This window comes from Manacus vitellinus, unplaced genomic scaffold (genome assembly GCF_001715985.3).
Source record: "Manacus vitellinus isolate BGI_N305 unplaced genomic scaffold, ASM171598v3 scaffold_22_pilon, whole genome shotgun sequence".
NCBI lineage: Eukaryota > Metazoa > Chordata > Aves > Passeriformes > Pipridae > Manacus > Manacus vitellinus.
In genome coordinates this window covers 12,977,963-13,005,336 of record NW_021939632.1, presented here as the reverse complement: position 1 = coordinate 13,005,336, position 27,374 = coordinate 12,977,963, and the positions used below count along the sequence as shown (strand labels likewise).

General features: G+C 36.1%; 1 protein-coding gene across 2 annotated transcripts in view; it reads left to right on the top strand.

Moving 5' to 3' along the window:
- The window catches only part of LRP2 (LDL receptor related protein 2), a 117,266-nt gene that overhangs the window by 46,273 nt on the left and 43,619 nt on the right, over positions 1 to 27,374 (top strand). For both annotated transcript variants that reach the window (XM_018072612.2, XM_025895066.2), the window contains 24 exons: positions 241 to 366; positions 660 to 790; positions 1,522 to 1,659; positions 2,553 to 2,834; positions 4,053 to 4,292; positions 4,924 to 5,043; positions 5,425 to 5,541; positions 6,212 to 6,589; positions 7,471 to 7,719; positions 8,868 to 9,079; positions 9,529 to 9,713; positions 10,627 to 10,855; positions 11,769 to 11,946; positions 13,954 to 14,082; positions 17,742 to 17,908; positions 20,346 to 20,489; positions 21,390 to 21,499; positions 21,849 to 22,026; positions 22,364 to 22,577; positions 23,055 to 23,294; positions 23,425 to 23,613; positions 24,652 to 25,572; positions 26,120 to 26,285; positions 26,776 to 26,934. In XM_018072612.2, coding sequence (XP_017928101.1) covers positions 241 to 366; positions 660 to 790; positions 1,522 to 1,659; positions 2,553 to 2,834; positions 4,053 to 4,292; positions 4,924 to 5,043; positions 5,425 to 5,541; positions 6,212 to 6,589; positions 7,471 to 7,719; positions 8,868 to 9,079; positions 9,529 to 9,713; positions 10,627 to 10,855; positions 11,769 to 11,946; positions 13,954 to 14,082; positions 17,742 to 17,908; positions 20,346 to 20,489; positions 21,390 to 21,499; positions 21,849 to 22,026; positions 22,364 to 22,577; positions 23,055 to 23,294; positions 23,425 to 23,613; positions 24,652 to 25,572; positions 26,120 to 26,285; positions 26,776 to 26,934 — 5,202 coding nt within the window. The remainder of the gene's footprint in view (positions 1 to 240; positions 367 to 659; positions 791 to 1,521; positions 1,660 to 2,552; positions 2,835 to 4,052; positions 4,293 to 4,923; positions 5,044 to 5,424; positions 5,542 to 6,211; positions 6,590 to 7,470; positions 7,720 to 8,867; positions 9,080 to 9,528; positions 9,714 to 10,626; positions 10,856 to 11,768; positions 11,947 to 13,953; positions 14,083 to 17,741; positions 17,909 to 20,345; positions 20,490 to 21,389; positions 21,500 to 21,848; positions 22,027 to 22,363; positions 22,578 to 23,054; positions 23,295 to 23,424; positions 23,614 to 24,651; positions 25,573 to 26,119; positions 26,286 to 26,775; positions 26,935 to 27,374) is intronic.

Below are 27,374 nucleotides of genomic sequence, written 5' to 3'. Positions count from 1 at the left end.
AAATATCTAAAGGGACAAACCACTTCCAAAGATTCTGAAAGTTGTATAATTAGGATAAATATTAATTGTTGGTACCACTGACAATTGAGGAGAGGGAGAGGGTCAACATACAAATGTACTTTTTTTAGGTATATGAAGGATGTGGTACAAAGCAAAATGTTAATGCTGTTCAAATGTTTTCTCTTGTTTAATCACATTACATAGTTTGTTTTATGTGTCTTTTGACATGTGTCCTTTCAGGTATATATTCTGGACAGATTGGTTCCGTCCTGCAAAAATCATGAGGGCCTGGAGTGATGGATCCCATGCCTTGCCAATTGTGAATACAACGCTAGGCTGGCCTAACGGCCTAGCCATTGACTGGAGGTAAGGGCAACACTGAAGGCAGAGGAGCTTTTTGAGCAAACATTTTCTTCCTTTAAACTGTTAGGGATTAAAAATAAAGGAATTGTGTCAGGTTGCATGCACTGGCACTTTGTACTGAAGACCTGAACTTTCCATTGTTTGAAAAGCCTTAAAATGTAAGGTTTTCTCAGAATTCCTCCTCATACACCCCAATAACTTCTTGTCAGGTTTAAGATTATTATTTGAGAAAATATTAGAGCTTCCCAAGTGACATAATACCATTTGAAGAAATATGACATCTTCATTATTTTTAGCTCTCTAAGGCTGTACTGGGTGGATGCTTTTTTTGATAAAATTGAGCACAGCACCTTTGATGGGCTGGACAGACGGACTCTTGAACATATTACTCAGATGACTCACCCATTTGGCCTTACTATTTTTGGAGGTAAGTCTAGCATTGAAAAATATTATCTATTATTATCACAGACTTTTTTTTCATATGGTGATCTGTGAGTATGTGAGATAAAATAACATAGCCTTTGTAATACTGCTTTTCCTAAAGAGGCATTGTTGAAGTTTCTATTAAAAATATGTATTTAGTACTTCTTGCTTCTTTTTAGAACTGGTTTTATGTATATCTGTGTAGAAATAATTTGAGGTAGGTCAGTCAACTCATTTAGAGCAACAAGTCAGATATGCTGTACTAATTATAGCTTCCAAGGTGGGCTACTTATGCTAGACAAAGTAAATTACAACTCTAGGGATGGTAAAAAATTTCAGGATTTTAATAATTGTATGTAGAGTTTATCACTGAATGTCAGTATATGTCTCCTTTGGTTTTGTATAAAAATATTTTCAAAGATACTCTAAAATTTTCTGGAAAGTAGTTGTAATGAATACTTTTGAAATTGTCTTGGAATTTGAAATGTCAGTTGAGTTTGTTGTATTTCAATTTCAGTGAAATCTGAGAAGGTTTGATTTTTCTAAGTTCTGTCTGCCTATGACTGAAAGGCTGACTTTGACTGCATTAGAGTGATAAAAGTCCTTTTTTCTTTTTCATGAAACAGTTATGAAAAATGGTTAAATTTATATAAAAAGTCTTCCAGGGTTTTTCTCATTATGTTTGATCTTTTATGTTATATTGCTCTATAATATGTTGAACATTTCTCAAAACAGGTTATGCCTATTTCAGTGATTGGAGACTTGGTGGAATAGTTCGAGTGAGGAAGTCTGATGGAGGTGAAATGACTATTATTAGGAGGGGCATTAGTAACATTATGCATGTTAAAGCCTACGACGCTCATTCCCAGATAGGTGAGCTCTTTTGTTGTACAGATGAAAGACGTGGAATAGGGAATAAGAAACAGAATATCAGGACAGCAGATTTCCACTTTCAATTCTAGAAATGGCTTTACTGAATCGTAAGGGACATACAGGGGAGGCAGCATAGGCATTTGCAATCACACGTTGGATATTTCACTGTTTTGTGACTATTCAGTTTTCCTCCACCACCTCTGTTACTTTACTTAATAACCTTGTAAAACGAAATTATGATTCTGTTGTGTTTTGTGTAATTGTATCACCAATTACAACTTTGCATTTTTTTTTTCTGGTAGAAGTTTCAGTTAAACTAGTCTATTTATTTTGAGGAATTGGGTAAATGTTTATTAATCAAATTACTATCCTTCAGGCGATTACTATGCTTAAATATCTAATTTTTTTCTTATTTTCACTACTGAAATCAATGCAATTGCATGATCTAAACCAAGGATTTGGTATTGTAGTTAATTTAGTAAAGCACCCAATGCCTTTGTCAAACATACATACCATGTACTAAGGCTCACTGACAATTTGGTATCCAAAGACTGGGTCAGGTCTCCCAACCTTGGTCAGACAGATCTTCTCATTTGTGGTAGTCTACTTGTTTCCAGACAGTTGCTGAAAATTGTCAGAAAATTGGATGAAATTGAATAGTGTGTTCTTATCTTCCATAAGCATTTGTGTCAGTGAAGAGTGTACAGAATGGGACACTTCTTATTTGTTACTACTACTATTGTTACTACTGTCCATGAACCTGACCCTGTTTTGTGGTGTATGCAAAACCAGGATTTGCTACAGCATCTTTTCTTACAGTGACTATGCACTTTTAATAGTTCCCAAGCTGTTACCATCAGTGTGTACATTGATCTTCTCTATGACTTTTTAAGGCTCTAACTACTGTAATAGAGGAACAAATCCCAATGGAGACTGCAGCCATTTCTGCTTCCCAGTACCAAATTTTCAGAGAGTTTGTGGTTGTCCCTATGGCATGAAGCTGGCTTCAAATCAGCTGACATGTGTTGAAGATCCATCCAATGAGCCACCCACTTTGCAGTGTGGCTCCTACTCATTTTCCTGTGGTAATGGAAGATGTGTGCCACAATACTATCAGTGTGATGGTGTTGATGACTGCCACGATAACAGTGATGAACAAAACTGTGGTTCTTCAAGTAAGTAATCCCTGTAATTTGCAGTTAGTGTTCATTATTTGCAGTTCAGGAACTTTGAGACAGTATGGCTTTGTTGGAATAAACCCCAATTTTTTAGGGTTGCGTCTGTGAATAAATCCTGAAATCTACCTGGGAGATTAGTTAATTTGGAAATTATTTGGAATAATTAGTTACTTTGGAAATTATATCACAGTATTACAGGATTCAATACTAGCTACCTAAACAATGCATGAAAATATTCAGATCTCACTAGTTCTCAAAATTCAATTTACAGTGTAAAAAAAGTTTATCTTCTAAATAAAAAAAGTTGTCCTTAGTCTTAGTTTTTTGTAAATTTTGAAAGATATTGGAATATCACATGCTTGCCTTATTGTGATGCGTGGGGAGAAACAAACTGTCTTCAGAAGGTGAAGAGAATAAAAAATAACACTGTAAGGAATATAACAAAACCATATGCATTGCCTAACCTTCCTCTAAGATTAAAGTGACACCTTTCATTTCACTTAACATCTGAATAGAAATTTTCTGTTTTTCGTTATATTTGGGCACTGCTGAACTATTTGTTACATCTGGAACTTTTATAATGAAGGGAATTAAATGCACATTGGTTCATTTCCTGATTTTACTGTGAAGTGTCTCACACAAAATATTTATTGATCAAGTAAATTGAGAGAACAATTGGATAATTAGAGTTGATAAGATACTGAAGATATTTATGAATCTTTTATGACATAGCTGGTATTTCTTTCTTCAGAGTGTTAATTCTTCTAAATCACAAACAAGAAAGTGGGACACAGTAATAAAATGTGCTCCTTAATGCAAGGGATTAGCTAGTATGACTAAGGTATAAACTCTTTCTTATTAGTGGGCTATTTAGAATAACTAGAATGTCTTTTGGGGAAAAGGAAAGTATAAAGCCAATGGCTCCTTGAAGAATTTACTTTTCTTGTTCTTTAAATTGTTTCGAAGGGCTTAACATTTTAATTTTCTTATTACTTCTTGCAGTTTATAAAAAGTTTGTAAGTATTCTGTCCAGTTCTGCGTCATGTTGCATAACAGACATTTTAATTCTAAGCACTGTGCATTTTAGAATTTGATGCATGTTTTAGACATTCTATAAGTATACTGAATGTCCTGATTGCTCTGTCAGGAATGGCAAGTTTTGGAGATCTTTATAAAAGTGTCTTCCTTGTTTTGTTTTGTTTTGTTTTTTTTAAGACAATACTTGTGCTTCATCAGCTTTTACCTGTTCCAGTGGACAGTGTATTCCAGGTCGCTGGCATTGCGATAAACATAATGACTGTTTTGATGGCAGTGATGAATTGCATTGTCCTACACAAGGACCCTCTTCATGCCCTGGAACGCAGTTCACCTGTGATAATAAAAGATGTATTCCAAGAATCTGGCTTTGTGATACTGATAATGACTGTGGTGATGGCTCAGATGAAAAAAACTGCAGTGAGTATCGTGACTGTCTCTTGTTTTTATAAACAACTGTGTATATTGACATAGATATGTCTGTTGGTGTAAGGATGATAAATGAAATTGGGAAGAAAGAACTAATATTTAAATTAGACTAATATTTTGTAGTCCAGAGGATGTGGAAAACTTGTCTAATTTGAACTACCAGAGCCAAGTAGAATGCAGAAATGTAATTCAGAAAACTAGAAAGGTGCAAATGTGATAGTCACAATCACGGTGCCACATAATGTCATCCACTGTAATTTGCAGAAAAAGCAGCTAAAGCTTAGATGTTCTGAACGCTTACTTCATGAGTGATCTCAGTAATGACTAATGGTGTAGTCAGCTAATCTAGGCTGGAAGTTTTTACCAGCAGTAAGATATTAGGTTTTTCATATACTTCCTTTAGCATTATTTACCACTAAGTGGAATGTTCTGTTTATTTTTTATGAGTCTGAGCCTACATACGAATGGACCCGTTATTAATATATAAGTGCTTGTAATTTATGATTGCTAGTTGCTGCATTATATGCTGCAAGTTAGTGATAAAGTTTTTCTACTGTTTCAGTATTGTGCTGATCTCAAAAGAGAAATAAAACACATCTGCATGTATTGTCATTATTAACAGCTTTTGCAGGTACTTGTGAACCCAGGCAATTTCAGTGTCCAGACCATCGCTGTATTGACCCGTTCTATGTCTGCGATGGAGACAAAGATTGTATAGATGGTGCTGATGAGCATGACTGCAGTAAGTGTAACTTTATTTGTTGAATGCCTCTTTATTGTTTCCTCACTCTTGCCCCCTGAGGAGTCTGATGGTGACCTCATATTACCAGCTCCAACACAGGAGAATGCATAATAAGCCTATCCATAAATTAACCCTGTTTGTAATGCTTGCTTTAGCATGTTAGTAAACCCTTTGATCTCTAGGCTGGTTGTGGATGGTTGAAATCTGTTTCCTCTGTTTTCTGTAAATACCAAAGTCACGGCATTTTCTGTGTCTCAGGGAAATTATGGTCTTCAGTGGAACTGATACCATATCAGACTTGTGCACCTGTAGGTAAACTTGGTGCAGTCTAGCTCTGTAAAATAAATAAATAAATAACATCAATATTCTTTGATTTTGCAGTATATAACTGCAGTGCCACAGAGTTTAAATGTCTAAGTGGAGACCAATGTATCAGCACTTACTACCAGTGTGATGGTGTTTTTGACTGTAATGATCACTCAGATGAGACTGATTGCCGTAAGTATATTGATGCTGAAAGAAAGACTTCAGTTATTAGGTGATGCTTCTGGAGATTTCCTTTATCTGCTATATTGAGTACTATCCTTAAAATCTCAATTTTTTTTTAGGGAAACCTGTCTATAAATCACTTTCCTGAGCAGAAATTTCAAACACAGTAGGTTCCTGCTCAAGAGTATCATAAAATCATAGAGTTGCTTGGGTTGGAAGGGACCTTAAAGATCATCTAGTTCCAACTCCCCTTCTGTGGGCAGGGATACCTTCCACTCGACCAAGTTGCTCAAAACCCCATCCGACATGGCCTTGAACACTTCCACGGATGGGGCATCCACAGCTTCTCTGGGCAACCTCTTACAGTGCCTCACCATCCTCACAGTATTTATTCCCAGTATCTAATATAAACACACTCTCTGTCAGAACACATATGTGCTTGTTCAAAATATAACAATAGTTAAATTGCCTTGTTTACCACATTATAAAGTAGGAGTTAAATTGCTCAGATATTGAATTGTCATGTAAACTGATTAACTGTGACTCTGTGACCTGATCTAAAAGCAACACAGTTCTTAATAGTATTGTAAGTAATGTAAGAAATTAACTGAACATAGTGATTTTGCTTCTTTGTCAAAAATGGAAACAGCTTCTGAACTGTTGAATGTCCCTGTTTTAGCTACAAGACCACCAGGGATGTGCCACCAGAATGAATTCCAATGTCAATCAGATGGCAGTTGCATTCCTGATAACTGGGAATGCGATGGTCATCTCGATTGTGCAGACGGCTCAGATGAACACCACAGATGTCCTGCCAGAACATGTCCTCCATCTCTTTTCCGCTGTGATAATGGCAACTGTGTCTATCGGGCGTGGATCTGTGATGGTGATAATGACTGCAGGGATATGAGCGATGAGAGAGATTGTCCTACTCAGCCTTTTCGATGTCCCAGCTGGCAGTGGCAATGTCCAGGTCACAGTATCTGTGTGAATCTGAGCAAAGTGTGTGATAATTCTGCTGATTGTCCCAATGGAGCTGATGAATCCCCACTGTGCAGTAAGTTACTGTTCAGGCATCTACTATAGTCTGCTATGTGTTATGGCTTCAGAAAGAAATGGAATATTCAGCATGCTTTATTTAGTGTTGCAGTGTTTCTATCAGAAATGTAAACACGCTGTAATTAGAGCTCAGATTACTCAGTGGAACTTGCTTGCAATGAAGGAGACCACAATGATTGATGAATTCATTAGCTATGTCCAATCATGTGCTCTGAATTCCAGTGTGACTTCTACTGACTTTAAGTATAGGATTTTATACAACTACATTGGAATGAGCTTTGTGTTCCTGAACACATTCACTAAAGCATAGTATGCTTTAAATGCAGATGAAATGTGATTCAGTCCTTAAAATTCTCTTTTAAATTTCTAACTTCAAGAATCATGAAAAAAATCTAGAAGCTCATGTGTAGCCAGAATTTGTATTTATGTTGATTATGAGTTGATTAAAACATAATCTTTTTCTTTCTTTCCTTCTTTCTTCTTTCTCTTTAATCAATGCACATTCTCAGATGAACCCCAGCCAGGTATGATTATAAACGATTTTAAATTATTATTTATTTATACAATTTTAGGTTTGGAGTGGCACAGTAAATTTTTGTGTATTTCTAGCTATTTTTGTAAAATTTGTTGAAATGGTTGGACAGCATTCATTTGACTGGATTCGATAGTACATGTTTTGTTGGTACCTGCTTTTATGTGCATTGTGTGTGTTACATTTTGCGTGAGGGTGGCAGTCCAGTCTCACACTGCATAACTGATGGTTCTGCAGTCATGTTTTAGCAGCAGTCTTAGGCCAGTAATGCAATTGTAAAGAACTAAATTTAGCATAAGAAGCTTTTGTTGACTCTTTACTTGTTTCGTTTCTCAACCCAATTTTAGATCAGGAGAGCTGCTCTGACAATAATGCTGGCTGCACTCATGAATGTATTCAAGGACCCTTTGGAGCTCAGTGTACCTGTCCTATTGGATACCAGCTTGCAAATGACTCCAAGACCTGTGAAGATATTGATGAATGTGACCCTCCAGGCTTTTGTAGTCAGCACTGTTACAATGAGAGAGGGTCTTTCAGGTGTTACTGTGATGAAGGATACATTCTAGAAACCAATGGGAGGACATGTAAAGCAGCAGGTGAGGAACATTGAGGTCAATCTAAAAAATGACAACAGGGTCTGGAAACTGTCCAGCTTTGCCATTTTAATGTTGTTTTCTTTTAAAAGAGCTATTGTAAACAGCCACTTAGAGTTGTTCTTGGCAGATGACCTTGAGTATTAAAGCTGTCAGCTGAGGAGTTAAATGGAAAATATTATTTCCTTGAGATAATATATTTAAATTAACAGCGTAATTTTTAATCCTGGAATCATCAAAAATAATATTCTGGAGAAAATCAGTGTCAGACACCTGTAAGCCTGAGGTTAAAGTTTGTAAAAACCTCTGTAAAGTTTGATGCTCACAAAATGTTTAAATCCCAGTGTTTCACAAGCCTTACCTAGTGCCTGCGCTGCACTTCGCTCATTTCGAAAGACCAAACATCACTGATACAGCCTTGCTGCCAGTTGTTCTCTGTCTCTTACGTAGCATAGTGGCAGTATGTAGGAGTTATGTACCCAGTGGAATTTGTCACCACAGGTTTCCTGATTTAGGGGTGTACTCAGGTCGTGGAAGACACTTGAATTTTACCTGCGTGTAAGTTTGGCCCTTACTAATAGGGAATTTCTCATAGTTTGCTGTCTTTAGGGTTGCTGCTCTTCAGCGGTTTTTCAGCATCTTATCAGTGTAAGCAGCTGCACAGCAGTCTGTGGCTTTCCTGTAATGTTTCTTGTTCCCATGCAGTCTAAAGGAGGGGAAAAAAGAGCAGGCAGGTTACAGAGGAGGAAGAGCCAGGCTACATAGATTAACTTGTGGTACAAAAAACTTTAGGGGGTTGAATCAGGAGTGGGACATAAGAGAGGTTTATGGAGAAATGAGTGTTGGATGTCAGCAGCAAACTGGTTAGACAATGGGGAAGAAGACCTGAGGTCCAGATATGAGCCTAGAAAAGAAGTCTGTAGAAAGAGTGATGGAGAAAGGATGGAGAAAAGCCAAGGTAGATTAAAAAGTCAGGATGGACAGACTGGGTATGATAATATATCTTGGCCTGTGAATTGATTTGAATTTTTCCTTTCAATATGTATATATTGATGCTATAAAGTCATGTAAAATTATTCAGTGTTTCTTTTTCTCACAGAATTACTGTCGAATAGCTTATTGTTTTATTTTAATTTCTATTCCTTCGACAGAGTCTGGGAATCTTCTTTTGCTGGTGGCAAGTCGTAACCAAATCGTTGTGGATAACATCACTTCTCAGTCACACAGCATTTATTCTCTGGTTCGGGATGGGACCAATATTGTGGCTATTGATTTTGATTCAATCACAGATCGTATCTTTTGGTCTGATACAACACAGGATAAAATTTGGAGTGCTTATCAAAATGGGACTGACAGAAAAATAGTAAGTTTTGCTGAGTTTTTCTTTTCTTTTGTGTAGAGAAAATTAAGACAATGTTTCTTCATTTAACAAAGGGGAAGAGGAAAATCCAAACATAGTAAGAAGAGAGGTAACATAGACAAATTGAAACAACTTTGTAGATGCTAAGCCTACATTTCCTACAGCTTTTTGAAAAAGAAAACTGAATGCTTTCAAGAAGCCCTTTTTAACATCAAACTATGAGCTGATTTTCCTATTAGTAAATGATAACTTCTTCAATAGACCTTAGGAAGTTAGTAGGAGTGTTTGGATTTATGCTTTGCCAGCACTTTGAGTATGTACATCGTGACTCATTCTGCATATTAGACCTGGAAAATGTTGGAGATTTGGTTCCCCATTTTCCATATCTATAGAACCGTGAAGGGTAAAAATTTATCAACTTCCCCCCTCCTCCTTTTTTTGTTATTAAACAGGTGTTTGACAGTGGTGTCACCGTGACTGAAAGTATAGCAGTAGATTGGATAGGTCGTAACCTTTACTGGACAGACTTTGTTCTGGAAACAATTGAAGTCTCTAAACTGGATGGGAGCCACAGGACTGTGCTGCTCAGTGAAAATATAACAAACCCAAGGGGACTAGTGTTAGATCCCAGAACTGAGTAAGATTTTTTTTTTTATGTTTTGTTCTGAAAAGATTAATATTTTGTGATACAACTATTACAATTTGAGATCTACCCAAATTGTATTGTAATTTTAAATTATAAGCAGAAGAGAAAACTTAAAGCAATTTTTAGAAATAGTGTGTTTGCAGAGTTGATTTAATATTTAAAGTTATGCGGTAATTATTGGTGATCTGTTACTCTCTTTCACTGTGACAAGATGGCTTTTTTCCTATAAAAGATTTTCCTACATTTTCTTCCTAGTTAAGAAATGTTAATTCAAAATTATGATGTATCATTTCACTTAGTGGTATAGCACAAACTTATATGTGATTTAATGTCATATGCTTCCCTTCATAGCCCCAAGTCTAAAATAATTATCTATGTTGTATTAATGTTATCACAGAAGTACCTTCCCATTTCAGACATCAGGTGGCATAGAGTTAATGAAATGTGATGATTTGAACTGTCCATGGGCAAACTTTTACTTTTTTTTACAGTCTTCAGTGCCTTGAACTCTGTTTACTGCCAGCCACTTGGGGCTCTTCATTTTTAGTGCTGTTAACATTGTCACTAACATTATAAAAGTACAAACCTGTATCAAATTATTATATAGCAACCAGAGAATCAGATTATAATCAACAGTGAAAAACAGTGACACCGGTAGCTTCTGTATGCTGCTATTACTGACAAATGGAAACAGCAGTAGAAGTGTTAAAAGAATTTTTACAGCAGGAATTACGGTAGTATCTCAAGTAAGCACATTGGTGAAATAAATAATTTCAGTATCATTGTGTAGGACTGTTCTTAAAAAGGTTATTTCTATTTTTGATCTAGTGAGTCTTCATGTAACATTTCTCAATAGGCAGCTAGATTTTTTCACAGACTGGTAACCACACGTTACTTTTTTCAGTGCTCATGTAATGTTCTGGACTGACTGGGGCCAAAACCCTCGGATCGAAAAATCCAGCATGGATGGCAAAATGCGCACAGTGATTATTAATAATAAAATCTACTGGCCCAATGGACTTTCCATTGATTACCCAAATAGACTTCTCTATTTTGCTGATGCTTATCTTGATTATATTGATTTTTGTGATTACAATGGACACAACAGACGACAGGTGGTTGCAAGCGATCTGGTAAGACATTAAAGAGAAACTGCTATTTAGATCATTCTTATCTGTTCTGTCTGCACACATGAAGTCTGAAGGTGACATCTGGCACTGCTTCTACCAGGTGGTGCATTTGCTGTAGGCAAATGTACAAAAAGCCTGAAAGAACTTTTCCCAGTCACTTTTTGTGAGTGATTATTGGTACTGTTCTTGGCAGTACTGAAGGATTTTGTGCTACCAGGACTTGCTGTGTGCAGCATCTTCATGAAGGCCATCCCTCTTACTGGCTATCTCTCAATGAAGTGCTGCTGGCAGCTTGTAGCCCCATCTCTGTACCAACACAGTGGTTCACATGTTCAGTTGGTACACAGAAACTTGTATAAATAACCACATGGATGTTTTTAAGAATTGAGCCTCGGGGCTTTTACTGTTGACTGGAGAGACAATTTGTATGAAATGGAAGCCAAAGCAATCTTTCCACCCCTAGTTTAGCTGAAATTTAGATAAACCACCTTCTCTGACCCTCTGGTAAATTTTAGGGGAGCGTATCAGGGATGCAAGTTCTTGAAATGTCTGTAACTCTCACTAGACATTTCCTATTGTGCTCCTGAAAATCTACAGTGGGGTCTTTACCTGTTGGTTCCCTGTGTTCTGCCCTGTAGTTAGACTACTGTGGTAATTCCTCATTCTATTCATCTCACAAGGTCCATATAGCATTTTAATTTTTAAAAAAAAATATATTTTCCCCATAATTAATGTCTTGTTTTCAGACAATAGATGGTATTTCATATTCTTTTGCTGAAAAATATCTTTTAGACATGGCTACTTAAATATTTATTTATTTATTTAAAAAACATGCTAGGCTCTGTTGTTACTTCATTGCAAGCTTTAAATATGCAAATCTCCAGAACTAAACTGATGAACAACCTTGCCTTTTTAGATATTGCAACATCCACATGCTCTAACTGTCTTTGAAGATTTTGTGTACTGGAGTGACCGCTATACTAACCGAGTAATTCGAGCCAATAAATGGCATGGAGGAAACCAGACAGTTATGATTTATAACATTCACCAGCCTTTAGGGCTTGTGGCAGTCCATCCTGTAAAGCAGCCTGATGGTAAGTTCATCAAAACAACTTCGGTAATTGCAGAAATAACATGCAGTACCATCATGCATTGGCACAGTGAGAATCAGCCTTGTCAGCAAATGGGCTGGGCTAAAACAAGCAAATAATTCAAACAATTGACTTGCAACTGGCCAAACTGGTATTAGGGAAAGTAACCACCTAGGCAGCATCTAAGGATAATGACTAACCAAAAAGAATAATAGGGAAATAGTATGTGTCATCTTTTTGCAGTTTGTTCTGAATGTTTTTGTAAGACAAATGGAGCATTTTTGGAAAGTATTTTAATTGTAAAAATTTCTGTGTTTGACATACTGGACTCAATTTCTTGTGTGTTAATAATACAATTATTTTTGAAAAGATGACTGTCATCAACCTTCTCTGAAAGTACTTCTGCATTATTTTACTCAATGAAATAATCATAAATACTCAATAATCATAAATAAACCCCTTCATTGCGTTAAGTATTCCCTCTAAGATCTTATGCAGGGGATCTTTTGCAGCTGAAAGGATGTAAAAAAATTTTTTTTTCTTTCTGTTAGGTAGAGATATCCTTCAAATCAGACTTTTCCTCATTTCATGGCATGACTTGAAGTGTGCGAAATATATTGATATGAATATTGTCTTTCAGCTTTTGTTATATTTCTTGTGTATGAGGTGTTTCCAATTAATAAATATTACAATGGCTTACTTTTTTTTTGCCTTGAAACACACCCCCATACCAGGGAGGGTAGAGACTTGCATTTGAGTAAGGCACTAGTAATTTCAGTGCTGTATTTGTTTTGGAACAAAACCTTCCTCAGTCATGTTTAGAGCTAAAGCCACTTAGCATTCTCACTGCAAATTGTTCATTTACCAGAGAGTACCATTAATTTATGGATCATAGTTATGGTTTAAGAGGTTTTATTTTACAACCCAAGGTTTAAAAACCTTTCTATCGCTGGTGGAGAAATTTCTTTCTTTTTCTTTGTTGCTTTAAGTTAGTACATTTTATGATTTTTCATTTTAAATTATTCTGTTGTACTTTATGTGACCAGACAGAGAAGGGAATAAATCACTTGCAGAATAGCAAAACATGCTGATGCTTACAAATGAAGAAATAGTTATTTGCAGATTGAAATTCCAGATGCAGTATTAAAACTGTCACCCACTTTCCTTTTTTGTAAATCGTTGGATCTTACACCAACCGGCGTTTAGTTTCATAATACTGATGAGGTGAATAATTTTCTTACAATTTGATTTCTGAGTTTATGCTATGGTTTTATTGTCATGCTAATTTGTTTTCAGTTCCTGTTAGTTTTTATTTTAGGAACAATTGCACAATTTCCTGGAACTTCCAAGCTTCTTAAAATAAGGTCTCCTGCAATTGCTAAGGATATACTCAAAATCTGATTTTTGTTTTCTTATGAAGATGGCTCATCCTGAAAAATCCTCTTTAGCAGCAAGTTTGTGGAAGTGATCTAGGTTGAATTTTAGTGTATAGTAATAATAGCAGCCAGGAGAGATCCTCTTCGCCGTCTTTTTTTTTTGGCATTTTACAACTTAAACTGGCAGTTTCAAAGCGATCCAAGAAATTTGGCATTGAACTCCCACTGTCTTTGAACAAGACATACCAACTATTTTCTCTTTGGTTTCTCCAAGAAGTCTCAGTAAATAATTTAAAACCCCCATCTAGAAAGGTTATAATAATCAAGGACTGAAAATCTCGTAGGCCTCCTGGTGCAGTTAAAAAAAGTCTGAAATGGAGTTTGAAAGATTTTCTATGATGCATAAAATTTGAAAAGACCACTATGATAATAGTCCTTATTTTACATGGAAAATTGTATCCTGTTATGAGTGTATTATATAGCTTGTGGTTCTTGGACATTATTTCATTTTTTTAATTTTAAAGAAATAGCAAAATTTAGTGCTGAGTTGATATTACCAGGAGCAATGAGATAGAATATTCTTTCCAGTCACTCCTATTGTTACAGTTGCTAATAGTTCCTTTTTAAATTTTAGGTATTAATTCCTGTGCATCGTCCCCCTGTAGCCACCTCTGCTTGCTTTCTTCATCTGGACCGCTTTTTTTTTCCTGTACTTGTCCCTCAGGATGGATCCTTTCTCCTGATAACAGGAACTGCATGAGAGGTAGGGCAGTAATAATGAAAGACCCAAATGCTGTCAAGTATATCTCTCTCTTAGGCAAAAAGCATACTTCAGTGGGCTACTGCTCATGAAATCAAAGTTTGGGGCCACTTCAGGCAGCCTTCATTTAGGACACATGTAATGTACTTGGCCTAAAGGTTTGGAGACAGGTTTGGGAAACATCTGAGTCAGAGATTCAGGTGCTTCATTTGGGGAAAATCGATGAACTCAATTTTCTTATAAGCACTTTAAAGAAGCCACATTTTAAAATTTCTCACCACATTGAATGTTTTGCTGTTGGAATACATCTGGAAGGAATTTATTATCAGTTAAAAATGAAAACATACTCTGGCAGATCGTTGTGTTCATTATAAGTATTCAGCTCAGAAACATGTTTTTAAGAGTTGTAATTGTAAGAATGTTGAGATGCAGGACTAGAGGGGACTCCCTTGGTTACTCAAGTTTGTTTCCTTCTTGCCCTTGACCTCGTGTCATATGTCCTCTTTCACCAGTCAAGCTCTAGTTTTAGATTAATGTGGGTTCTTGCCAGAAATTCACTGAACTTCACAATTTGGTATTTGGAAACCTGATTTTTTTTGTTCAAATGTAATATCTTCCCAGTTTACTCCCATTTCTGATGCCATTTTTGTCCTTCAGGATAAGTAGCATTAGTAGTTCTCCTTTAGCATTGGTATGTGTTTTGTTGTGTATATTTGAAGTGGCTATCCTATTCTTTCTCAACCTTATTTTGCTAAGAAGTAAGTTATGATCTTTTGGTTTCCTCTAATCAGGAGAGATGTTCTCCCTGTTTCTTATAACTCTCTTCAGCCTATCTGAACTAATGCATTTTGAAATTCATATCAGAATTTCTCATTTTGAGCTTTTTCCCCTCCCCTGTTTAAAATATTGGTGTGCCAAATGCAGAAGGTCTAGAAACACAGCCTAAAATTACGTGTACATACATGCGATGCAGCTGTAACAGAACTAACCTTTACAAACAAAATGTGGTGTCAAAATGTTCTACTGAACTTTCTTTGAATAGTCCACAATGATTTGGAAAAATTATTTAGCCTGTTCATTTAAAAAGAAAATTCAAAGCACTGACAGGCAACTTGTGACTAGAAATTTAACCACATTGCTGCTGTCAGATGAAGCATTCATTATTAATTTTTTCATCGTTGTACAGATATCAAGTGTACTGGTGTCTCCCTGTATAGGGAAGCTTCAAATCATTGAAATTTAAGTAGAAATTATCTTTGGGAGAAGCTAACATTAGAAATGTCTGTCCATCAAAAAATCCTTTTCTTTTAAAACTATCTAAATGTTAAAGGCCATATCATGCTCTTTTCCTGCTCGTTACTTAGCTGTATGTTCTTGAAGGGGTTGTATTGCATTCATATTTTTCTGAACAGCAGCAAGGGAGTTACCAATTTATATGATCTGAAATGAAGTGCAAATTTGAAGAGGGTTTCTTTTAGAAATCTGCACTCGTTTTGTTATGTGTGGGTTTATAGAGAGATCATAATGAAAGAAATGGAACATGGCAGGGATGAAGCACATGCACATGTAGAGGTTGACCCAAATCTGCCACTGAATTGAACTATTGACAGTTGTTTACTTCTTGCATGTTGTAAATTTCCCTTTGTCTGCTTAGGTACAGTTGTGTCCCTTTTAAAAATTACATAATTGTTCAATATAAACTGTGTAAGAAAGAGACAGAAGTATCCTTCTGTAAAGCACAGTTCTTTTAAACTATACGGGATTATTTTATTCTTTTTAGATGGAATTTATACAGTTAAAACAGTATGTAGAAAACATCTACAGATGTGGGGAATTAAAAAAAAGGATATTTGCTGAAGGTCAGTACATCAGCAAAAGTTAAAAAATATATATTGGGTTTTTTAATGGTAAAATATTTTAATCATTGCTAATGACTAATGTCCCTGCTGATAGCAGGAGGCTTGGAACTAGATGATCTTTAAGGTCACTTCCAACCCAGGCCATTTCATGATTACATGGGAGTAGGCAATTTTATTTCTTTTCTAATTTTTACTGTTGTCCTTATCCTTGCTGTCATTGTTTACTTTATTAGACCAAAACAGTCTTTCAGAAGAGAGGTTAAACTGCACTGCATGCATTTGATTGCCCAGTGTCTCTACAAACAATGATATTGCTGGTCTCTGCCTACTTAGTTTGCATATTAAACACTACTAACTTCATGTGGATGGAAAGGCATTTATTCTAGGATTGTACCATTTTTTAGCTTTATATAAGATGAAGAAATCTTGCCTTTGCACTTTTAAACAGCATTTCAGGTTGATTTTAAAGATGGTAATGTAGCAAGCTGCCTTGGAAACAAAGAAGTAACTTTGTGTATATTAAAATATTATATTAAAATGGTACATGTGCATATTTCATATAATACATGAATTTTATATAGATTATAATTTGTCATGTACATTGTTTAAAAATTGCAGAAGTTATATTAATGTCTATCTGATGAAGCTACACAGGTTTTTAAATCTCTACAGCTCAGCAAATTTGCTCTATTGTCCATCTTAAAAGTGAGGAATAATCAGATTGTATAGATTTACATAGGTGTAAAACTCAAAGCAGTAAATCAAATTTGACAAATACTTCCAGCAGCCAGAGAGAAGTATGGAGAATAATTTTTGAGATGTGCAGTGATGCTGTGATTTGTGGGTTTTCATGTCAAAATTTTCACTGCAAAATTTATATAAATATTGCAATTAAGCAGCCAGTGAAGAAAATCCAATCCAAACAAACAAGTCTTTGGTCTGTTATAAAAGAGGAAATGGGTTATTACTACAGCAACCCATTTTCCTTCTAAATGGTAACTTGTGCCTATGGGGAGAAGAGGCTAGAATTTGTTCTCCAAAGACAAAGGACAAGGAAGAGGGGAATCAGCGTTCAGAACATTCTCTTCCCCTACTCCTTAGCAGATGAGAAGTGCAGTTACTGACTCTCACTCTACAGCTCTCCAATGCATTTTCTCAGATTACCTACCTAGCTGCCCGTTGTTAATAAGATATAAGCATGACAGCACAAGTTTACCGGAAAGTAAATATACTATAAGGGAGTATGTCTACTGCCTTAGAGATAAAACAGGAAAAAACACAACACTGCAGTTATATTTAATAATGAAAATCAGCAGTTGCTGCAGTGACATTATTTTATGCTTGTGAGTCCTGCTTAATAGCCATTAGAACCCATCACAGGCAGGTCCTGCAGAATCTCAGAGCTTTGCCTGGCTGGTTCCCATCAGGTCATGCACAATCATCAGAGCTTTGTCCTGATGGTTCCCATTCTCAGAGATTTGTAAAAGCTGCTTAGAGCAGCTGCATTGATGTCCTTCTTCCCTTGGCTAGCAGTGAGTGATCCTGCTTTATTTACTTCCTTCCTCTCAGAATTTGCATTGTGATTGCCCAGTGCTGAAACTTTAAATGTTACAACAATTTCAGTAATTGATAACCTCGCTCCTAGTGAGGGATCAAACTTCTAGGTAAGTGGTTTCAAAGCACCACTGGTAAAATTGAACCCTTCTCAGCACCAGGGAACTTCTGTGTGGGAGTGGGAAAGCATATTATAATGACATTTTCTTGAGCAGAAGCAACTCTGAGTTACACTGTATGTTTTCACAGTTGAACACCCTTTCCTTATTGCTGTAAGAGATAATATAATTTATGGAATTTCTCTGAACCCTGAGGAGAAGACAAATGATGCTATGGTTCCAATAGCAGGAGTTCAAAATGGTGTTGATGTTGACTTTGATGACTCTGAGCAGATGATTTATTGGGTTGAAAATCCGGTAAGTTAGTATTTGGGTTCCAAATGTGCATTAAATTAAGACTTCTTATTTTTAAAAAGTGTTTTGGACTGCAATATATTAGCATTGCTGATAATTTTTGATAAAAATAATAGAAAAGAATGCAATGGTGGGGTTTTTAGGTTTTTGGTTTAGTTTGGTTTTTTTCCCCACTAGGACAAAATAAAGACACTTCATCTCTCTTATAAAGTAGTTCTTATCTTTGGCAGCAGAAACATTTGATTAATGTTTTTTCTGGCTCAGAGACATGAACAGGAAATATTGGAAAGCACTGACAGACCCACACTCTCAGCCCTGCTGTACTATAGTCCATTCTCTCTCCTCTCTCTTGACTTAGGACTTAATTCTGCGAACACGGCCACAGCACTTCTCCATGGAAGTAGTACACTGGACACAGTGGCACTTAATATTAGAATGAATGTGTATGCATCTGATCTGAGCACTTAATGAAGTAACATAGTAGAGAGGCACCTTTTCCTTTAAACAGAAAATTGTTGCAAAGTCACAACAATTTCCAGGTAGCACATATGAGGCTTATAGATCTAAAAAATAATTTGAACTAATTTTTAATAGTTGATTATAATTGTTTGATGAAGTGTTTTTATTGCTGGTCCTGAACAAGGAAATTATATGTGTTCCCTAAGCCTAATTTGCCACTTAAAAAAAAAAAAAATCCAAATTTTTGCAGGATGGACACTTAAAAAGAAAAAAATCTATGGTAGTCTGGGAAACAGATGAGAGAGGATGCTACTGATTCAACAGTACGTGTTAAGTCTTGGAAGCATAAAAACAATTCTTTTTTTCAAGAAAAACAGTGCTTAGGTCCTGGAGAAGTATGATGGTAGATAAGGAGATTTATATAATTATATAATTCACACAAACCTGTAATGTTTCATCCACACCCAATTTTTGTGGTTTTTTTTCCCAACTTGTTTTCTTTACATTTTGCATCTTTGAAGTAAATATAATTTTAAAAACTTCTAATTAATAAGCCTATTCCATGTCGCTCATAAAGAAACCACAATTTATTTAATTATTTATTCTTTTAAAGTTAGAATATTTAGTTCCAATGAAGTATTTGAATAGACCTATTTAAGCAAACTTTTGCCCAAGAAACTAGGTAAATACTCAGGAATCTATTTCATTCTTCCTGCAGTCTGAAAAAATGTTTCTGACAGACCTCAGCCAGCACATACAGCTGACATATACAAAAGCCTTTTCAGTTCTGTAGGAGGTCAAGGGCTGATACATCCATTACCAGCGCTGGCAAGTGAAATGCCAGGTGCCTTTGCAGGCTGAGTGTGGGTATGTGCTCTGTTTTAGTTAGGTCTTGACAAAGCCTGACAAATGTGTGACTGTATCCCTGACCTGCGGACCTCAGGCTTCTGTTGCTCCCAAACAGTGCCGAGACACCTGTGTCAGTCATGGCTCACTCTGAGAAAAAGATGTTTCTCTGTTTTCCAATGACAGAAGCATATTTGCCTACTTTCTTAATTGTCCATTACCACAGGGCCTCTTCCTTAGCACCACATTTTGCCTCCATCTATTGCATGTTTGGCTTTTCCTGGGGTTTGTCTACACTTGCATAGTTTGTTGCTGTAATTTCAGGGCCAGTGTTGGCAGTATTTGAAGCTGTAGTTAGAGTTCAAGTGAACATCCAGCTTGTTCACTCTTTCTGAAGCAAACTCAGGAAACAGAGATAAAAATAGGAGTGCCCTGCTATTCTACTTGTAAACACTTAAGTTTTTTTTCTTTAGCCATCATATTCCATAGATTGTTAATTGTAAATGTCAATAATAGGCAGGATAACTGTCTTTAAAGTGCCTATCATATTAGACACTGTTGTAAACATCCAACATCCATCAGACTCTCACAGTAGGGTTTATAGAGTACCAAAAATTATCCTGTTTTCCTACTTTTTTTCTGAAGGCCTAGGGATTCAAGGGCAGGATAATTTGCAAATAGCATTATATTGTTTGGATTCAGCAAGCAGCACACTGCTGGTGTCTAAGAAATTTTAGTTATTTAAGTCAACAGTGAGTTTGGCCTGGAGCTCAGTTTTTTACCATCTGAGGTGCTGATTCCTTTCTGAAGCACCATTTTCAATTCTGCACTGAGATATTTAGGCAGTAGGCTGATATCATGGTAACAAAGCAATTAAGATTATACATGGACCGTATGATCACTGGGTCCTTTTCCTAAAGTTGTTTCTACCTTGTTCCTGTTCTAAGTGGCAACTGCAACCTGTTGTCCATTTTTTACTCCTGGATCTGCTGTATTTCTGCCTCTACCTCCTCCCTCCTTGAACTGGGCTAGCATTAGAAAAGATTGCAATATAGAATAAGTACTCATATAGTTGGAATAGAACAGTGGTTTCTGCTCTTGACATTATTTCACTTTTGTTATCTTTTTTTCCAAGGGTGAAATTCACAGAGTGAGGTCAGATGGAACCAACAGGTCAGTTTTTGCTCCAGCAGCTGTTATTGGTTCTCCTGTTGGTCTGGCACTGGACTGGATATCTGCAAACCTGTATTACAGTAACCCAGGGACACAGTCAATTGAGGTAATTATTTAAGAGGGACAATTGGAAAGCAAGAACCTAGATTTTTCACTGCTATGTATACAGGTTTAAAATAGTAATATTTATTTAATGAAAAGATGAAATTAGATTTATTTTAAAGTGCAATCAGTCTGTAGAAAAATACTTTATAAACTTGAAAGATAAAGTTAAATTTGGGCGTAGTCAAAGAGATACAAAGCAGGAAAATTTATTTGTGCATACATCTATTCTCTTTTTTTTTTCCTTCAACTCATTAGGCTTCTAGCGTTTGACACACCTCTCTGATGACTAGAGTTGCTGTTGTTACATTCTCACTTCAAATCAGTGATCCCAATGCAGTGCCTCTGATAGTAAAGGAATGTTGTCATTGAATGCAGTAAGGTCTATTCCCAAATGCTTTGATAGCATATTAGGTAGCTTTCTGGAGACTAACAATCTCATGGTATGTGAAGGATAAAATTGCCTTTTAGTGTAGGGAAATAGAGGATAAGTAATATATAATGCAATAATGACTGTGAATAAGCCCAGTCATTAGTGTCCTTGTCCCAAAATATAAATACGTACTATTAAATTAAACAGCAGCTAATTTGAGCTAATGAAATGGGATACATCCTAAATCAGCATTTCATCAACCCCTTCAGGCTGTAATACTTTGAAGATATTATGGAAACTGAAAAATGAACTATTTTCATACCTAGGATACTTGTTAACATAGACAGGTTCAGAGCTGCAAGCAGCTCATTCGAGGGATGCACGTAAGAAAAGGGAGATTTTAGAGTAGAGAAAGTTTGAGAAAGTCTTCTGCAATTTCAACTCCCTGTTGATTTAGGCTTCCTTCCTGTAATTTGAAAATATACCGTAAATTCTGTATTACATGCTCTTATGAGTTCAATGTTTGCATAGGTCCTGAAGCTGCATGGTGACATAATGTACAGGAAAACACTGATTACCAATGATGGCACCCCTCTGGGAGCTGGCACACCAATTGGTTTGGCAGTTGATCCAGCAAGAGGGTAAATTTCCAAACCTACTGTTGTCTTTGCTCATTAGTGTATTCTCTGTATTTTTCTTAATTTTTAGGGTCTTCAAATTTCATCCTGGATTTGACATGGTTTTGCTTTTTTTCATGTTTGTACAGAATTTATTTACTCTTTTTAAGCTCTATACAATAATTGCATAGCTTCATAAATTGTTGTGTAGATGTTCATTCTCCTTAATTTACCATATGTTTGTATGGTAACATTTTTTAGTTAAAAAGAATCTCAGGATATTATGACTGTGAAAAAATCTCAGAAAAGTGGGACTCTGGTCCACTGATCTCCCTTATCAGCTTGCTAACAAATGTGGTAATGTCTGTTATAGGAGGCTGTACTGGACAGACCAAGGAACTGACAGTGGAGTTCCAGCAAAGATTGCCAGTGCAAACATGGATGGATCGGGCATACAAACACTATTCACTGGCAACCTGGACCATGTAGAGTTCCTTACCATTGACATTAAGGAACGAAGGTTGTACTGGGCTGTCACAAGCACAGGAGTGGTAGGAGATATTTTTTTATAATAACTTTTTTATCTGTCTCTGCATCTGTGATTCACATGAGTGATTCAGTTACTTCAGTTTTCTCTTGTAACTGGGAGTTGCGGGGCCAGGCAAAATTCGAATAAGTGTTTTATTAAATACCATTACAAGTATATGATCATAAATCATATACTGCTGGCCCTTTCCTTCTTACCTTGTACATAGAGATTTCATGCATAAGAGATTTTAGTAACATGTGTTGCATTTAGTTTTATGTAACATTTTAGTTTTATTATAACATTGAACTTTTATTATAAAAAATGTAATCCTTATCTTAATCTTTGAATTGATTTCACAGATTGAGAGAGGCAATGTGGATGGTACAAATCGTGTGACCCTGGTGGTTCATCTTTCTCATCCGTGGGGAATTGCTGTGTATGATACATTTCTGTACTATACTGACCGAGATTATGAAGTTATTGAACGAGTTGACAAATCCACTGGTGCAAACAAAGTAGTACTGAGAGATAATGTCCCAAGACTGAAAGGCCTGCGGGTGTATTACCGAGACAGTGAGTATTTGCAAGAGAGATATTTCAGGATATTCAACTTGTGAAAACTCAAACTTCCCTTAGAGATAGAATGTATGCCTTTTCAAAGGAAATGCTTTGATTTAGCTTTCAGGAAAAGTGTCAGAAGCATTTTGCCTGGTTTTGGTAAAGAGATGGTCCATCATCTAGTTAAAGCATCTATTGGGTTATGTAATTTTACTAAAATATTACCAATGTAGTGTTGACTAAATAAGAAATTTTGTTACTTTAGCTTCAAATCTGTTTTATCTGCTTCTTGACCCCATTGATCTTAGATGACAAGAAACCAGCAAATCTATTTGCTAACACATCTGTGCTAAAATGAAAAATGATTAAGATCTTTATTTTTGTCATCTGATTGTTAATACTGTACAAATGTATGAATTTGGATATATATCTGTGGGTGTTTGGGATGATACAGTTCAGATTTTTATGTCTTGCCATCTGTGTCTTTCACAGATTCTGCTGGTTCCTCAAATGGCTGCAGTAATAATATTGGAGTTTGCCAGCAGCTTTGCTTGCCTGTACCTCATGGATTATTCTCCTGTGCCTGTGCTACTGGCTTTCAGCTAAATCCTGATAACAGAACCTGTTCCCCATACAGTTCATTTGTAATTGTATCTATGCTTTCTGCAATTAAAGGATTTAGTTTAGAGACATCAGATCACTCTGAAGCCATGGTACCACTGGCAGGAAGAGGTATGTGAATATTGTAATAGGAAAAAATCTTGTAATGCCTAGTATTTTGGCGTTTCTTTCTGGCATAACACATTTTAAATAAGTTAGCTTATATAAAAAATATTAATTTTTACTTTTCAAAATATTTCAGGACGAAATGCACTTCATGTGGATGTTCACATGCCTTCTGGTTTCATTTACTGGTGTGACTTCAGTAGCACAGTTTCTTCTCAGAATGCAATACGTAAAATTAAACCGGATGGTTCTTACTTTAGAAATGTTGTTACAAATGGAATAGGACGAAATGGGATCCGTGGCATTGCAATTGACTGGGTAGCAGGTAAGCACAGCTGAATTTAGGAGAATGTTACTCTTTATAGATTGTAAAATTTTAAGACTAACATAAACAGATCCTAATGGAACTATTTTGAATGGAAGTACCATGGTTCTAATTTGTGTCTCTATGGACTGATTTGAAAACAAGAGGAAGTAATGAATGGCTCTTATTTTTTTATAGATGTGTAAAGATGAAAGTTTATCAGAATAAATGTATGGAGTCTTTTCTCTCATAAGGATTTCATATTTGTCTTAGGTCTTTCTTCTTGTCTGTACATTTGTAAGTTGCTGTTATCCAGTGTACTACCATTGTGAAAAACATGTACCAGAGAAGAGTGCACAAAACTTGTCTGAAGACATTGTAAATAAGAAAGGACTTTTCGTCTACCCTCAGATTGCTGTGTATAAATACTGTAAATTATAATGAAAAGTAAAAAAAGCAGAAGATATACTTTGTCTTTGAACTTTAATTTCCCCACTTTCATTTCTTGTTTCTATTTAAACATATTAGAGATTAATTCAAATATTAACTCTTCAGAAAGTATTAATCAAACATTACTACCTTGATTTTATATGTATATGTACTGTATATATGTTTTGCAAAAGTTCTTCAGTTGATTGATAGGCTTGTTGGGATGAGCTTCAGGACAACTATCTTCTATAAACACTTAATTTAGTTACTGTATACAATCCTGTGTCATAACATGGATTTCATAGTTGTGTGTTGTAAAAGGTAAAAATATATATATTTATATATATATATATATATAAGTACACCTAAATGACAACTTTAGTTAATGCACTTTGGTCTTTTACCACTGATACCCTTGGCAATCCATTAGGATTTAGAAATTATTTGACTGCTGTCAGTTTGGGTGTTGTCTTTCTAATTCCTCAAATTGTAGGCAAGTACTTTATGTTTCCAACTACTAAGATATTTATGATGGCTATTCATTTTATGGTTTACTATTTTTTTAGCAGCTTGTGTTTCTCAGGTATTGATGTTAATATTAACTTTCTTTTTTTTTTTTTTAATATACAGGAAATCTTTATTTTACAAATGCATTCCTGACGGAGACTTTTATTGAAGTTTTGCGCTTAAACACAACTTATCGTCGTGTGCTGCTTAAAACTTCTATAGATATGCCAAGGCACATAGTAGTTGACCCAAAAAACAGATATCTGTTCTGGGCAGACTATGGGCAAAATCCAAAGATAGAACGTGCATTTCTTGACTGCACCAACAGAACAGTTCTTGTGTCTGAGGGCATTGTCACACCTCGTGGGTTGGCCATAGATCACAGCAATGGCTATGTTTACTGGGTGGATGATTCCCTAGATATGATTGCAAGAATTCAGCCCGATGGTGGTGATGTTGAAATCGTACGCTATGGCAGCCGCTATCCAACTCCATATGGTATCACTGTCTTTGGCAGTTCTATGATCTGGGTGGATCGAAACCTGAAAAAAGTCTTCCAAGCCAGCAAGGAACCAGGCAATACTGATCAGCCAACAGTAATAAGAGATAACATTAATTGGCTAAGGGATGTTACGATTTACAACAGTAATTTCCAGTCACGTTCACCCCTTGATGTCAACAACAATCCTTGTTTGGACAACAATGGAGGTTGTTCTCACCTCTGTTTTGCCATCCCTTACGTGCAGACACCTAAATGTGGTTGTGCCTTTGGAACACTAGGCAGTGATGGCAAGAGATGTTCCATTTCAACTGATGATTACCTGATTTTTGCTCTTGAGAATGCCCTCAGAAGTATCCACCTGGATCCCGAAAATCACAGTCCTCCCTTCCGCACAGTCAACGTGTTAAGAACTGCTGTGGCCCTGGATTTTGACAGCATAAACAACCGAATATATTTTACACAAAGTTTTCCTTCAGGGACAGGAAGAATCAGTTATGTTAATATTTACTCAGGAATTGGCTCTCCAACAGTAGTTGCATCTGGTAAGTGCACTGAAATGTGATACAAGGTAATTAGGTGTTAAAAAAATAGACTGCAGCACCTAGAATTAGCTAAGGAGGTACTTTTGTGCTGATGGTCAAGGTAGACTATTTAGTTAAAATGTCTAATGAAATGTACCTTTTGCTTCCTCATTTTTTCCTCTCCTGAGAGTCTTATTTCATCTTGATCACAATGAAATGGAAATATAAAACTGGATAGATATTATTCTGTATATAAAATGATAAGTAATAAATTAAAATGATGTATAGTAAATTAATATTATGAAGTGAAGGAGGATTCCTGCTACTTGGAGAATAGCAATCAAAACTTATGTTTATGTAAGGAAAAGGTGTTTGTAACCCTACGGCATACACAGGACTGCCTGAGTGTTAAGTATTACTACTTGGGTTTTTTAAATGGACAAATTTGCTCTGGCACCAGTGGCATTTCAAAGAAGTCTTTGATGTTGCCAAATTATAATAGATGAAGGGTGTTGCAGTATCTAGGAAATCATACTGAGCTGTGTGTGTTTGCTTGCATGTGTCTAAGACCTGGGGACTCCAGATGGCATAGCGTTTGACTGGATCAACAACAGAGTTTATTACAGTGACTACCTCAATCAGACTATCAGCTCCATGTCTGTGGATGGATCGAATCACACAGTGATTGCCCGGGTGCCACGACCCAGAGCTGTTGTATTAGATCCCTGCAGAGGGTATGTGCTATTCTTTATTTTGACTGCAGGTGAAACTACAATTTAGACTTTGACAAAGACTACCAGACACTTCCTGTAACCCTAACCCTTAGCCTTTTATTGCTGTATTCCCTGAATGCTTCAGAAGAATTCTTGTTTCAATATCAAAACATTTCCTGAGAGGCTGGGGGCATTACTGTATTATACTGTACTTCTAATTTTGTTATTAAATATGATGTATTTAAAATTAAGAAAGATAAGAAAGGGATTAATTGACTTCACTGGATTCACATAAGAGCTTGAAAAAATTTTCTGAAGTTCACTTCAGCAGACCCCAGTTATCCCTGCTAGAAGAATCCCCTGTCAGTGTGTCCCAAAAGAGAGGAAGAAGTTCTTTTCCAGTTGTTTTGCACTGCACACTTCAGTGAGGGACACCAGGGTGGAAATATCCTGGAGCAGATAAGAGCTTTGTGAGTTTTATTTGCTGAAAATATAATCATGTTATTGACAGGTATATGTACTGGACTGACTGGAGTTCAAATGCAAAGATAGAGCGAGCTACACTTGGAGGAAACTTCAGAACACCTATTGTAAGCACCAATTTGGTATGGCCAAATGGGCTTACCCTGGACTATGAAGAACAGCAGCTGTACTGGGCTGATGCAAATCTGTATGTATTAATAACACACTTGTTGGTTTACATGTGGTTAATTTTTTAATAGCTCTATTATTTATTTTTCCTCATTTTTAAATTGTTTTTTGGCATTTCAATTGAATTTGGTACTTGACAGTATAGAATGTTAAGAGTTACTTAATAGCAATGCTATGTCAGGTTTTGATATTGATGTGAAACTACTGTGCAATAAGAAGTTTCGTTACGCCATAGTGTAGATTTAGTCCTCTGCTTTATGCATTTGTACCTGCTGGCAGTTTGTTTATCATACATGCAATTCAGGACTTCTGTAGGTATCTTCTCTAGCAAATACAGTCCCAGTACACATTTTACATTATTCATGGTTAATGCCTGTCACCTGTGGAATTTGGCCTGATGTTCTTGCTGTTGCCTACCAGACAGACCTCTACCCTTGAATTTATGCCATCAGAATTTCT